The sequence below is a fragment of the Malurus melanocephalus genome, unplaced genomic scaffold (genome assembly GCF_030028575.1).
Source record: "Malurus melanocephalus ecotype Western Australia unplaced genomic scaffold, MMel_1.1 scaffold_59, whole genome shotgun sequence".
In the NCBI taxonomy this organism is placed as follows: Eukaryota; Metazoa; Chordata; class Aves; order Passeriformes; family Maluridae; genus Malurus; species Malurus melanocephalus.
The window spans coordinates 1,298,593-1,313,084 of NW_026623291.1; the positions used below are offsets into that span (position 1 = coordinate 1,298,593).

Below are 14,492 nucleotides of genomic sequence, written 5' to 3' on the forward strand. Positions count from 1 at the left end.
AAACCAGAAAAAACAAACATTTCCTAGGGTCTTGTGTGAGCTTCCCTCCAAGGCTGGGCTGACTGCTCCTCACCCTGGTACTGCCAGACCCTGAGCAGCCCACGCTGCTGGACACCCACCAGCTCACACTGCTGGATCTCTGCCAGCCCCTGACAAATGATTTTGCCATTTCATGAGGGAAAGGAGACATTGATTAACTCCAGTACTTGCCTTTCTGGAAAGGTTATGGCTTAATTGGTCAAACTTGGGAGTCATAAATCATGTACTGAAGGATCAGCAGAGATAAGAAAATTTTTGCAGAATGTTGCAAAACACTTTTTGGTAGGAGGGAAGGAGCGATCCAGGTGTGCCCACCCAGCTGTGGGGGCTGATGGTTCTTCAGTGTCCAGGATTCTTCCAGGGAAACGATTCACCCTCCAGCCACAGGCTGGAAATTCCCCTTTCTGTTATCAGCTAAACTCATTTGCAAAATATCCTTTTTTATTTTACTTATGGAAAAAGAAAACAACAGGAAAGTCATTGTTTGCTTTACTCAGACAAATCGCAATTCCATCTGGTTTGAAAAATGACTCTGCTTTTCACTGGAAAGTGCTATTTCTCCAACCTAAAAACTGTAATGGTGGGGATACAGCAGATCAGCTCTCAGCAGAGCGGAAAATTGAGCARGGGAACTGTCAGGCTTGGTTTGGAATGATGCTGGAGGCAGATTTTTGTCTCTCTCARTGAGCTGGGCCCCATCCGGGTGGGCACGGCTTGCACTGGCCACATGGGATGGGGAGTGGGCACACTGGGCTGGGGGGAGTTGGGATGGGGAGCAGGGACATATCAGGAAAAGGTAGAAATGTCCTAGCTCGGTGACCTTGGTGCTGTTCAGGACATGGCATTATTGGAGAATGGGATGAACTCTAGGCTCACAGAGGACAGGATGTGCAGACCTGTTCAGGGTCATCTAGGACAATGATTTTTAAACCAAAAGGAATGGGATGGACTGACTCAGTGACCAGGATTTCAGTGGAGCAGGGACAGAATTATCAGTAGGGAAATCAGCGTTGAGCTGGGGAAGGTGGAGTCTAAAAAAATTACAGGGAGAAGGCAAACAGTTGTATAGGACTAGGAGCGGTGACAGGCTGGAGGTCCTGTGTCAGGGCAGGGCTGGGGCCGGTCCCATTAATTCCTSGTTAATGACCCAGACAGGAGGAGGTGGCGCCCACAGGGGGCAGCTGGGGCCGTCACCTCCCGAGAGGAGCTSAGCGGGGCTTGGCTTCGGGATCTGGCAAAAACAAGGCTGAGGGGGGTATGAGTGATGCTCAGCCAGACTGGGATGGGCGAGTGCCCTTTGCCGAGGCGCAGCATGCACGGGAGGAGGGCTGTGTTTTTCTGGAACGGCTTCCAAGGCAGAGGGTGCTTCTCCTGCGGCATCTCTTGATTAGCTCATGCTGTGCCTGCCCAGGGGGGTGGCCGGACGGTGCCGGGGTCCCGCCTGCAGTCAGGGTGCCCAAACGGGCGGTGCAGGACACGCCTGCAGGGACAGGATCCCCTGGGACCTCAGGCTGATTCCGACTGGGATCGGCAAGGTCGCACCCAGGCCAAACGGGTCCCCAAGGCTTCAGGACGGCGCGTTCCCAAAACAGAGTGGGGAGGCTGGGCAGGATGACACCACTCTGCTCGTGTACTGGGAGGGAGAACGAGAGGCTGAGGTTTACCCTTACAAAAGGGTCCTTTGAGCAGGAGCAAGGGGCTGGCAGCAAGCAGGAGAGCCAGGCTGTGGGCACAGCCAGTGATGGGGGCACCAGTTGCCTGTGGGCACGGTGCTGAGGTGGTGGGAGCAGCTGGAGCCTGGCGGAGAACCCCAACACTGGTTCTCAGTGGGACACAACTTCTCAGTCTCCTCCACGAGGACCAGCCAGGTGTTTCTTTTCAGGTTTATTGATGTTAATGCAGTTAGTCCCGTGTTAATGAGCGCACACAAACGCAGGGCCCATTGCTGGGGCTCAGCCAGGGTAAAACCACCCAGGAGAGCAGGGAGCAGTCAGTGTCAGAACATCTACAGGTCTGCACTCCCTGGGATGCTCCAGGCACAGCTTCCAATGCAGGAGCCCTCCCTACTGCCCGAGACACGGCTGGCACTGGCAGGGATAAAGGCACTTTAGGGAGAATTGCTACACTCCTGGTAGACTGTGAACRAACCTCGTGAGCGGGTGATGGGGTTACTGCTGACACACAGCAGGGAGAGCACTAAGGACAGGGAACCAAAGATTCTGGGAACTGAGGATGGGGTAAGAAGTCCCAGCACCCCAYCTCTGAGCATGGGAAGTCTCAACCAGTTGATGATCAAGACTTACACAGCTGGACAGAAACAGCTTCAGCTGGGGGGACTGGTTACTTGGCATCTGCTTTAGCTGAACTTTCAGTGTGGTGGTTCTCCAGGTATATGATCTGGGGGAACTTTTCAGAGGAACAGGGTGGTCTGGGACTCTGGAGGTCCCTGGGCAAAGCCAGGCTTGCTGCTGGGGCCTCTTCCATGGAGTTCTGTGAATCTGAGTCTTCAGAGGAGAAACTGCTCTGGCTGGAAACCTGGAAATACTGGGCAGCTTCTGCCCGTGGCCCTGCCGGTGCACCAGGTGTGCTGGGATCTGAGGCAGCCCCACAGGGCACAGCASTGGCACACGGTGGGTCAGCACCTGGGAAGCGTGTCCAGGGAGGCAGGGTGAAGAGACGCCTCCGGGGGGGCTGGCTGCACTCCTGGGTGAGGTGTCCTGCTGCTCCCAGGCTGCCTTTGCTCTTGGGTTTGGGGTGGAGGGTGTCAGCAGAGATGTGGTGCTGAGAGGTGTGGGCACCCTGAGGCCCCAGCTGGCAGTGAGGCTGCAGGGAACTCTGCTCCACACCCAGTGTGGAGCCAGGAGCAGTGCTGGCCTGGGGCTGTCCTGGCCCCTGGGGCTGTCCTGGCCCCTCAGTGCTGCTCTCTGGCTGCTCTGCCACACCCCTGCCCCCCAACACCGCTGGCTCAGGGCTGGGGGCTGCTCTGCACACTGGGGCCTCTGTGCAACACACCACAGACCCTGGGCTGGAGGAGTCTCCCTGCCCATCGGTTTGTGCTCCCCAGGCCTCCTGCAGCTCCGCCAGCATCTCCTGCAGCACCYGCTGCGTCTCCTGGTACCTGTGCCGTGCCTCTGTCCAGGCTGCCAGCCCTTGGCTGCTCTGCATCCTGCGCACCTGAGTCTTCATCTCCTGCAGCTTCTCGCGGGCGAACTCYGCCGAGAGCTTCTGGAAGGATCTCTGCAGGCACCGCAGCGCCTGGCCCTCCCCTCGCTGTGCCCGGGCCGAGCACTGCCGGCAGTCCACCTTCAGCCCCGCCACCTACAGAGAGGTGAGAGYGGCCGGTTTCGTGGCCATCACAGCCCCAGGTCCTGCAGGGGAAGGAAGGGAACTCCATGTGCTCCAGGTGCTCCCTTCACCCACCTTGTTGGAGAAGTGGACGAGCTCCTGCAGCAGCTCCCGTTCTGCCTGCCGCCGTTCCAGCTGCTTGGAGAAGCTCAGCAGCTTTGTCTGGAAAAGGGCTGCAGCCTCTTGGAAGGCGTCTGCCTCGGGGAACGCCGTGTCTCGGACCTCGGCCGCCTCCCGGCACAGGGTCAGGCCRTGCTGGTACTGAGCCTGCAGGGAGGACGGGAAGGAACAGGCTGCACTCTTGGGAATGGTGCTGACCTGGGATATGTGCACAGGGTCAGCACTGGGTATCACCATCACWGATGCACGGCAAACACTTCTGGGCAAGTCAGAAGAAACAAAGGGATGGGATTCTTCTGCATATGTCTGCTGTGTCCTGGCTTGGTTCAAAATGCACCAAATGCACCTCCTGTCCCTAGTGGGGTCACCATGCCTCGCCCTCCCTGCAGTGTGTGTGTGACTAAAGGGCCTACACATCCAGGGGAACAGGAAGATCCTCATCACAATGTTATTTGTTGTCTGATGGATGCCCAGGCTTTGCAGGAGAAAGGAGCTGCATGGATGGAGCACAGCAGGGRCTGGGGACAGCAGACCCAGCCCAGCACACCAAGGAACAACACAGCCACCCCCTCACTGGAGCAGGACCACCCAGAGTCCCCCCAATGCTGAGTTTGACAACTGCAGTGTGACTCAACAGCCCGGGGACACCCARYTCTGCCCAGAAGCCTCTTTCCAAACCCAGGGGATGTCTGTTACAGAAAAGTCCCTCCAGACGTACTGTGGCCTGGGCGAGGAACTCCTTGAAGTGCTCAGCAGAGCCTGGGCAGCTGTCGGGACTCCACTCCTCAGTGCCCATCTCCTGTAGCCGCGCTGCTGCTTCCCCTTCCAGCCAGGAGCTCAGCTGTGAGAGAGCAGAGCAGGGATAAGGTGGGACYGACCACGGCAGCAGCGTGTCCACAGCACCTCCCCTTCCTGCCCCCGCCAGCCATCMCAGCCCAGGCACAGCCACACACACTCACCCACAAGGAAAACCAATGCTCAGGCAATCCTGCCATTCTCCAGGCTCCCACCATCATCAAAAACAAAGGAAACAGGACCAAAACACTCAACCGTGGAACACCACAGAGGGCAACTTCAACTTGTGGCACCACAGGGACACCCAGCTCACCTTGCCAAACTCGGTCTCGAGCTCGCGGACCTTGCGGAGGAACTCCAGGTGCTCCAGGCAGCTGTTGGACTGGGACACGAGGTCATGAAGCTCTTCCTCTAGCTGGCTGTACAGCCCCTCAGCCAACTCCATACCGGTCCTGGGGATTGGGAGGAGAGGGGCCATCAGTGCCAGGTGAGTTTGGTGATGCACAAGATGGAGGGGACCCGTTGTGTTGATCAGCTCCTGAGCCCAGCCCTGCAGACACCTGGACATCTCCCCATCCCATGGAGTGACATGGATGGCAGGGACCATGGGATGGGAAAGCCTCATCTATCAGGGCAGCCCAACCCCTCTGAGCGAAGGGAACAGGAGGGAGCAGTGCATCAGTGCTGCCTGTGCATGCATGGATTATGGAGTAGCGTGGTGTGGCTGGACCAGTGCAGCATCTCCAGATGGGTGCAGCATCTGCAGATGGGTGCAGCATCACCAGATGGGTGCAGCATCACCAGATGGGTGCAGCATCACCAGACAAGAGCGACATCACCGGGTGAGTACGGAATGGCCCGATTACAGCACGGCTGGAGGAGTAACAGCACAGCCAGATTACGCCATCACTGGATGAGTATGGCACGTCCAGGTGGGGTGACATCACTGGATGAGTATGGCATGGCCACAGTACAGCATGGCCAGATCGTGGCATCACTGGATGAGTGTGGCATGGCCAGACAAGTGCGACATCACCAGACGAGTGCGACATCACTGGATGAGCACGGCACAGCCGGCCAAGCGCACCACGGCCGGGACTTGGCCCCATCTAGTGGCTTTTCCTGAGCCCAGCCCGAGGCATTACTGCCGGCATTGCACAGCAGTGACGGATCTGGCCTAGGGCAGGAGACCCTCCCAGGGGTCTGGAACCTTCCCCAGTAAAGATGAGTGGACTCCTGTAATGGGCTGTGCCAGACATGTGCTCCGTGCTCCAGAGCAGGACAGAGCACAGCAACAGCTGGGGCTCATGGGGACGGGGCTGTCCGTGGGGAGGTGGCTCTGTCAGCCAGCAGAAGCCGGGGGTCCCTGGCCTTGGCACCCCTTGACCAGCAGAAGTGCCCTGTCCTACCTGACGTGGTCAGAGGCGCGGAGGCGAGCGGCCTCCCTGCGCAGCCTGGCCAGCACGAAGCCGCCCTCGCGCTGCACCCGCACCAGCTGAGGGTCGCTCAGCACCTTCTGCATCAGCTCCTGGTGCCTCCTGATGCCCGCAGCTGCATCCTGAGGAGGGAAGGAGGGTCAGAGTGTCTTACCTGGTGTCTCACCTGGGGCCTCAGCCAGCACAGGACGGGTACCTGGGGMTGCACCCCAGGCAGGAGCAGAGGGGACAGGGGACAGCCCCATGGCCAGGAGCGGCCAGTCTAGGAGCAGTTGTGCCACGTTTTGGGCTACTGGAGTGAAATGTTGCTGTGGCTGCACTGCAGATGRGCACTTTGGGAATGTCCCCAACCTGTGGCACTGCCACCCCTGTTACCTGTGTCCCTGCCAGTGCRTCTGTGTTCCGCAGCTCCTGGATGCACCACTGCAGCAGCTCCGATGCCCGCCTGAGGCCGGCTGTGAAGGGATGCAGCTTCTGTGGGGACACACACAGCTGGTCAGCAGGGCAGCAGGCCATGAGGAGGAGGAGGAGGAGGATGAGGAGGTGGAGCAGTGCCAGGACAGAGCAGGGAATATTGTGAGGCACTGGGTTAAAGCTGGTAAGGAAGGGAGTGGAGGTGGATGGGCAGCTGCAGGCAGGAGCAGATAGGAAGGAGCTTGACCCTCCCGTGCTCAAAGCTCTCCTCATTCCCCTCTCCCAGCCCTTCCTRTCACTCTTCCAGGGATGTGTGTGGGATGTGTAAGATGCAGTGGGGACAGAGGGACACAGGGGAGGTGAGGCAATGGCTCATGGCGTGGTAACAGACACCTGGAAGAATTGAACCCACTCGCCGTGGCAGTAGGGGAAGGCACCATCCAGCTCTGGGGGCAGCTGGGAGCTGTCGATGTGGCGGCCCAGAGCCTTCAGCGACGTCAGGGTCTCCACCTGCAGGGCACAGGGTTTGTAAGGCTGCCTGGAGCAGGGAATAACCCTGTCCCACCCCAGCCCAGGACACAGGGACAGGCTCACCTGCACCCCAGGCAGCCTCTCACGGTGGGACAGCAGCTCCTTCTCGGCCAGGAGCAGCACGCTGTGGATGCAGCCTGGAGAGACACTCTATGGGAGGCAGGGGAGGGTCACCAGGGCAAACCCCACGTGCAGCCCTCAGGTCACCCATGGCAGTGCTGGGATTTCCTGGGGTGGCTGAGGCTGGTGAGCTGATTGCAAAGTAAAAGGCTCCCATGCTCATTGGTGTGGGAGATGGAAACAGGTCATTCAGGCCATGACCTCACCACAGCCACCAGCTCCCTGGCAAAGGACTSTGGGGAGACCCTCATGARYGAACCCCTTCTCTCACACCAGTGASRCTTCTCCATGTGAKGAGCATSAGGGCTGACATGGGTTTTATYAGGCATGCAAAGGCRAAGGGTGCTGTGGCAGCRGGGACCCCCTGGCCTYTGGACAGCACAGGGCACTCCTGTGACACARCCTGGGCACTGGCACGAGGACTCTGCCAGGACAATGGACTGTCACTGCAGAGCCCATTTCCTGGTGAGTTCACACAGCAGGATGCTGGAGGGCTCTGGGTGATGCCACAGGGCTGGGTGATGGCAGGGCTGGGAAGGGACTGTTGGGGATCGTGTGACGAAGTGGGCACAGGGCAGGCTCTGAGGGACCCCCAAAGGGTGGCAGCACTCCCTCTCAGACAGGGGCACCCTGGCATGTCTATGGCATGGACACACATACCTGGACGGAGCGGAGGGCTGAGAACAGGACAGGAGCAGGCGGCTGCTTCCGAGCATCCACCACGAGCGTGAGCCCAACATCCTTCGCTTCTCGCCTCTCACCATTCTTCACTTCTTGCCTAGTGAGGGGAAACACAGCAGGAGTGGGGGTCCTTCCCTGGGGCAGGGCCCTCTCAAAGCCCCCTCCCACATTCTGCAYCCCCAGGCAGGCAGGCAGGAACCCACAGCCACAAGCACTGGCCTTGTCCCTGTGGGATGCTGCAGCCACGGGCTCAGAGCGTGTGCCTCTGGCAGGGGCATGGTCCAGGGTCCTCAGGGATGWGCCCAAACCAGCGTGTGTGGGATGCTGGGCACCCATCCCAACTCTGCCTGGGAGCCCTGAGCCTGGCAGCAGCTGGGGATCCCTRGCAGGTCCTGCTGGCCCTTACCTGGGGAGGGAGCAGAGGCAGAGGATGAGCCTYGCCAGCTCCGCAGCTGAGCACCACGCAGCCCGCCAGGCACTGCCACTGGTGGTCACCACGAGGAGGGCCCTGCCCATCCTGTCCGAGCTCCCTGTGGGGAAAGGGTGAGTGACCCTCCTGACAGCCCCCTGCCACACCTGAGCACCCCACAATGGGCTGGGGCACCCAACTCAGCTCAGGGCGGCCATGGTGCAGCCCCTCTGGCCCTTCTGGAGGGGCAGAGCCAGCCAGGGGAGGGGGGTTCCAGTGAATGCCTGTTCCAGAACTGCTGGGGACATTTTTCCTGAGAAAAAGATGGTTTTTGTTACTGCGTTTTGGTTCTTGGGAAAAAGAAGGAGCCAAATGTTTAGTGTTTGGCAGCTAAAGCTGAACAGCTTCACTGGAGAGGAATGGTGTGGGAGGGCTCGGGGCGGCTGGGACCGGGGCAGCTGCACTGTGCAGGCTGCTTGCATTTATATGTTTTTAATGTTTTTGCCCAGCTGAAAGGAAATTTTCCGCTTGGAGTATTTCTGGCCTCCAGCAAAGAAAGCCCTGAAACCTTCCTGTGGAACAGTCTCTCCAGCAGCCCATGTTTCCCTCCAGAGACCTCTCTCACCATGCCAGCTCATGATGCCAGCGTACCTGGCAGGCAGATGATGCCSGAGCGCAGCAGCCCAGCGTGCAGGTCCTGCCAGGCTGGGGGCTCCCGACCAGCAGTGCCCGTGCTGGGCACAGAGGGACCGTTCTTGCAGCTGGCACTTTCCAGGGACCGTTCCTCCATGGGAGCAGCAGTGGCTGCATTCGTACCTGGGCACGGGGAACGAGGAGAGAGGAGCTGCTGACACTCAACAAAGCAGAGGAGTAGCAAAGCCCCAGCAGTGCCTGCTCAGGCCCTGCAGCCCCACAGGATGGTACCTTTCCCTGCTGCCCTGGCTCTGCCCATCCTGGGCGAATAGATGGCCGACATCTTCTTCCAGGCCCCCTCGTGCTGGCTGGTGACTCTTTCATCCACAGGGGCTGCCCCGAGCCGTGCACCCTTCAGGAAGGAGAACTTGTGTCTGGAACCTGGGGGGAGCCGGGGGCTGCCCCGCTGCACCAACCCCCCTTGCCCCGGCACCCCAGGAGTCGCTTGGCAGGACCGGCGGGTGAGGAGCGTGGGGCTGCCAGCCCCCTTCCTGTGCTCTGCGGGGCTCTCACGGGGGGTGGCAGGGGCCAGCTCGGGGCCGGGGCTGTCCGGCTCCTCCAGGATGGCCGCCATCAGCCCAGAGCCGAAGCTCACCGGGTTCTGCAGCGCGGCCATGTAGGAGTCTCGCTGGCGGCACTTTGGGCCATGTGGCCCTGGCTCCTGGCTCAGCCTCCTCCCCAGACTCGGGCTGCAGGGATCCTCTGAGCTCAGTGYTCCTCCACAGGTCCAGGCCTCTGGTCCCGGTCCCCCATTTGCCCAGGGGAGCATCACCTCGGCCCCAGCCCTTATTCTCCCTGGAGGGCAGGTAGGCAAGAGGGATCTGCTCAGGAGGTCCATGTCCTCCTGGGATTGCTCCAGCAGGTCCACATACTCCCCCTCCAGGTTCTGGCTGATGATTTCACAGAGGCTGGGCACAGCCAGCGTGGCCGGCTTCTTCCGCAGCCCTGCCTGCTCCACCTTGATGAGTCCTGGGTATCGTCCCTGGCCTGACTTCCAGGAGGTGGCCTTGCAGCCTGGGATGGTGCCCACAATGTTGCTGTAGGGCGTGGGGACATTGGCTGTGCCATGGGGCACAGGTGTGCCGGGTGCTGCCGGCTCAGGTGCRGGCTCAGGAGCAGGTTCATGCCGGGCACCCACGGACACAGTGTCAGCTCCAGCCCCGGGCTTGTCGGTGAACTCGGGCATGGCAATCCGGCTCCACGGCAGTGGGGTGACRCCGTTCTCGGTGGCCACCAGGCAGGTGTGCAGGGGAGCCCCRGCCCAGGTGCTGTTCACCTCCTCCAGCCACGCATTGGTGAAGAGCAGTGCGTGGGTGGCCTCGGGGACCGGTGTCTCCTCCACCGAGCGCAGGTCCAGGGACAGGTGCTTGACGGTGACACGTGCCGTGTGCTCCTCGCAGGGCTCTGCTTGCAGGTAGAAGTCCCCGGGACGCAGCAGGAGGGGGTTGAGCGGCGCGAGGTGCACGACCACCTTCTCGTGCAGACACAAGGGCCAGCCTTCATGGAGAAAGATGCGGTTAAAGTAGGGAGCCTGGGAGGGAGGAAGAACAGAGCGCATGAGAGAGCCCTGCCAGCTGGGAGCCTCCCAGCCACCCCCACGCGCTCCCGCTGCCCGGCTCCCAGGATGGGGGTGAAAGAGCCTGGTGACCCAAAGGATGTCCCTGAGCCAAGCCCYTGCAGCAGAGCCCTGCAAGCCCACCCTGAGCCATGGCTATTCCCAGTGTGGGGAGTCTCCYCATGTGCTTACAGAGGGAAAACCCCTGCTTAAGCCTCTCTAGGATCAAGACAAGATGACCCCAGAGTCTCCCTGCCCTTATTGCAGGGACTGCGTGTGCTGACCAGTCCCAGGGAGCTGGGAGTGCCATGGTCCCTGTGCAGGATGGAGTGGATGTGCAGGCAGGAAGCCCAGAGGTGAGTGTGGCCATGCAGGCAGGACTCCTTAGGGCAAACCCCCCGTGTGAGGCACCGTGGTGGGGCACGGGGGCTTACGCAGGCCGCCTGCCGCAGGCGCTCGAAGAGCCGCTTGGCCGGGATGAGGAACTGGAGCAGGCAGCAGAGCCCATCGCCCTGGTAGCTGGACTCCAGCAGCCGAAACACCTGGCCCAGGACGGTGGGGGCCGTGGCTTCGAAGGGYGGGTAGAGGGCCTGGAGAGCACTTTGCACCGCYGCATCCAGCGTCCCGGCATCCTGTRGGACAGAGGGAAGTGTCACTGGTGGGAGAATGGCCCTGCAGTGGGGACACYGTTCCCCTTGAGCCTGCCTCTGCCCACCATCCCACACTGCCCCTTGCCGCTATCAGGCCCTGGGAAACCCACACTGGTGATTCTGCTGAGCTCAGGTGCTCCAAACSCTCCTGGGCTGGATATGGGGGGAGCTGGCAGTGGAGCAGAGCAAGCACGGCACAGGAGGGGCGTAGCAGGTCCGATTCCCAGGGCCGAGTTGTGGAGTCTGGGATAAGCCCTGCAGGCAGCAGCCGCCTTGCTCGGCCCCCGGCCATGTGGAGGCGGAGGAGCCGTAGCAGCCGAGGGGTTAAGTGGAGTCAGACCCGACAGGACAGATCGTGGGGCTGTGCCGGGCTCCGCAGCTCGCTGCAGGAATGCRGCAGATGGGAGGACGGACAAACATCTGAAGATGGATAGGGTGTTTTGGTCCAGACTCATTGCTGAATTCGCCAAACTCAAAATTACTCCTGCATTTTCTGGGAAGTGTTCTGCTGCATTGCATCCCCCCGCGCTGCCCCAGGCTGGGGTGAGGACACTGAGTCTGTGTCATGTGTGAACCAGCAGTTCCCAGTTCGTTCTCTCGGTGCTGCTGGAGCTGTTGGCTGTCTGGGCAGAGCTGGCATGGCTGGTACACGGAGGGAAGCCATCCCACAGCTCCTGTGATGCCCAGGCTGTGCTCCAAGCAGTGTGGGGATGACTGGCACAGCTGTCCAGGGGACCCCAYTGGTGAGTGAGGGAGAGGAGCATCCTCCAAGCAGCTGGGTCCTGCTCCTATGTGAGCACCCAGGAAGTCCCATGGGATTAGCTCAAGGTGAGCATTAGTTTCAGGCAGCTAATCCCTGGTCCAGGAGTCCATATAGAGACAAAGGGGCCACGGTTAATTCAGCTTAATTAGTTTTAATGCGCTTTAGYTAAAGCACTTTGCAGTCATGCTCTGGTTAATTCTTCATGACTTTTTTCCATGTCTCAACACAGGAGTCTCCTCCCCTTGCACCTGACAGGAGAAGTCACAGAGCTGGGCAGAGGAAGAGGTGAGCCAGTCCTGTCTCAGGGCCCTGATGTGCCAGTGCATGTTTCCTGTCCAGGCTTTCTGCCGTTGGACCTTTCTCCTCAAGCTTGGTCTTACTGTGTGCACAGTTCCTAGAATGGACTGGAGATCTCTCTCTGGAAAATCCCTACTGGGCTTTGCCCATTCCATGTTGCTCCAGTGGGGCACCGGTGCAGCCACCTGGTCCCCAGTGCTGAGCCCACCCAGGTGCCCACCACCTCCATGCCCAGCACTGCCAAGCTCAACTTCCTCCCCATCCCAACACCGAGGTGATGATCTGCAACAGAACGGAGGATCTATCCAGCTCCAAACGCTGCCATGAGAGATGAGCCAGGATGGCCTGCCCTGCCTTCAACAGTCTTTTAAATCCTTCCAGGGRYGGTGACTCCAGCACTGCCTGGGCAGCCTGTGCAAGGGCTTGACAGCCCTTTGAATGAAGAAATTTTTCCCTARTATCCAATCTAACCCTYCCCTGGCTCCACTTGAGGCTRTTTCCTCTCGTCCTATCACCCAGGACTCCATCCTGGGCAGGGACCACGTGAGCCAGTGCCAGGGGACAGCCAGGGACTGATGGAGGGATCAGACACAGCCCGGGTTGTGCCGGGGAATATTTTGGCCTGGAATGACTGACTAAAAATGTTTTCATGGAGTGTCACAAAGCACTTCATCACTGGGGGAGGCTTTTGGGGTAACCATGGTGCAGYGGCTCCAAGTTTGTAGGCGAAGCCGCATCTGGGCCGGCCAGGAGCCCATAGGAATCCAAAAGCAGCCAGTTATCCCAGTCCCTCCACCCGCTGTGAGGGAGCGGAGCTGGAACAAAGGCATTAGGAGCATAAGGAGATTTACATTTGCAAAGCTATTTCCATTTTAATAAGCCAAAGTGCTGTTAAATAGAGATTGATATTTCTCCCCAAATACTCATATTTTTAAAGTGGTTTACACCAACAAGACAGGCTGGGCTTTGGGGTTTTGGTGCAGGGAACTTGTTTAACCTGTGCCCAAAGCCACAGGGTGACTCAGCTCCAGCTCCTTTCTCCCCCCTGCTCAGGAAGGAGYGAGGTTTGAGCCTGGGACCAGTCCTGAATACCAATTCCTCAGKCTCTCCGGCAGCTCTTGCTGTCACCATCTTTGGCAGGACGCGATGCAAGCGCTCAGCCTGGCCCGGAGCGGGAGGCCGCGCTCAGCACAGAGCCCGGGGCAACGGCACGTGCCAGCCGCGGTGACAATGATCCGCTCGGGCTGGCCAGCATCCCCCTGTGCTGGCACGGCTCTCGCAGCAGCTCCCACTCGCTGCTCCCAGCCCCCTGACAAACTTTGCAGGGAAGTTTGAGCATCGCAGGACGCACCTGCCCGAGCAGCCGCAGCCACATCCTCCTCCACACCTCATCTCCAACCTCGCACTGACCTCCACCCTCACACCCAGCGTCCACCTTCACACTGACCCTGTTCCAAATTCACACCCAACCTCCACGTTCTCATCTATCTCTGCCTTCCCACCCACCTCTGCCCTCACTCCCACCTCCCCACCCACTTTTGCCTTTGCACCTCCTTCCACCTTCGCTCCCGACCTCACTCTTCTGTCGYTCCYGCTGCCCACCCSKTGCCCRCCCGGTGCCCACCCGGTGCCCACCCGGTGCCCGCGGGACCGGCAGCCACGGGGAGGGGCAGCGGCAGGGACGGGGATGCCACAGGAATTACCATGTTTCCCAGGAAGTGGCAGAGGGGCCGGGGGCCGCCGCACCGACCGTCCCGTCCCTCCTCCTCCTCGCCGGCTCTCCCCGGGCCGGGGTTCCCGGTCGGTCCCCGCTCCGCCGGCCGCTCTTCCCGGCGCCGGCGCCTCCGGAGCCGCGGGTGGGGGCGGGCAGCCCCGGCCCCCCCGGCCCCCTCCGCCCGCCGCGCCTCTTCTGGGGGAAAAGAGAAGGAAAAGAAAAAAAGAAGGAAAAGAAAGAAACGGCGAAGAAAGCGGGAGCGGGGCGGGGCGGGAGAGGGGAGGGAGGGGGCTGGAGGGGGTGGCCCGGAGAGAGCCGGGGGGGGCCGGGGGGCCGCTTTCCTGTGCCCGCGGGCGGGAGCCCCCCGTGCGCTGTGTCCCCTGTGTCCCCGCGGGCAGAATGGGATGGGATGGGAGTAGAGGGAAAAAGAAACCCCGAGGGGGTGGCAGGAGGCGGCTGTAGCGGGTGTCCTCCCCCAAACCCCGCCGGCCCCCGAGCAACTCCAGGCGGAGGGTCCTGGATACACCGAGAACATGCGGAGCTGCACGTGCATGTGCGTGCACATGTGTGCAGATGTGTTCATACATGCATTAGGTGGGAGTCTCCCTCTTTTCCAATTCCCCCAGGGTCAGTGTGGTCCCCTGGCACTGATCGGTGTCTCAGATGCATCCTGTGGCTCCCAGTTCCCATTCCTGAATTGTCCCAAAAGTGCAGCAGCAGGACAGTGAGTGTCTCTCTGGAGATTTGAGCTGTTCCAGGGATGGGAAGGACCAACTGAGGGGCAGGATCATGGGATTCAGCCACCAGAACTGTACAAAAACAACCAGCATAAGAGCCAAAGCCACAGATTTGGCGTCTGCTAAGGCAAAGTGCTGCTTCACAGAGCCCTGCCAGTCCTGGGCACAGACACCTCTCCCAGCACCAGGCATG

At 60.3% G+C, this 14,492-nt stretch overlaps 1 protein-coding gene across 1 annotated transcript; it reads right to left on the minus strand.

Annotated features, from left to right (window-relative positions):
• Positions 1-492: 492 nt before the first annotated feature.
• Positions 493-14,052, minus strand: KIAA1755 (KIAA1755 ortholog). Its single transcript, XM_057365995.1, has 14 exons — positions 13,552-14,052; positions 10,573-10,770; positions 8,815-10,114; positions 8,542-8,706; positions 7,888-8,011; positions 7,461-7,578; positions 6,744-6,830; positions 6,543-6,659; positions 6,111-6,209; positions 5,709-5,857; positions 4,613-4,751; positions 4,223-4,345; positions 3,460-3,651; positions 493-3,357 (listed from the first exon to the last, which is right to left on the minus strand). The coding sequence occupies exons 1-14, from the start codon at positions 13,552-13,554 to the stop codon at positions 2,380-2,382; spliced, it is 3,792 nt and encodes a 1,263-aa protein (XP_057221978.1). The 5' UTR covers positions 13,555-14,052; the 3' UTR covers positions 493-2,379.
• Between the last annotated feature and the right edge of the window lie 440 nt (positions 14,053-14,492).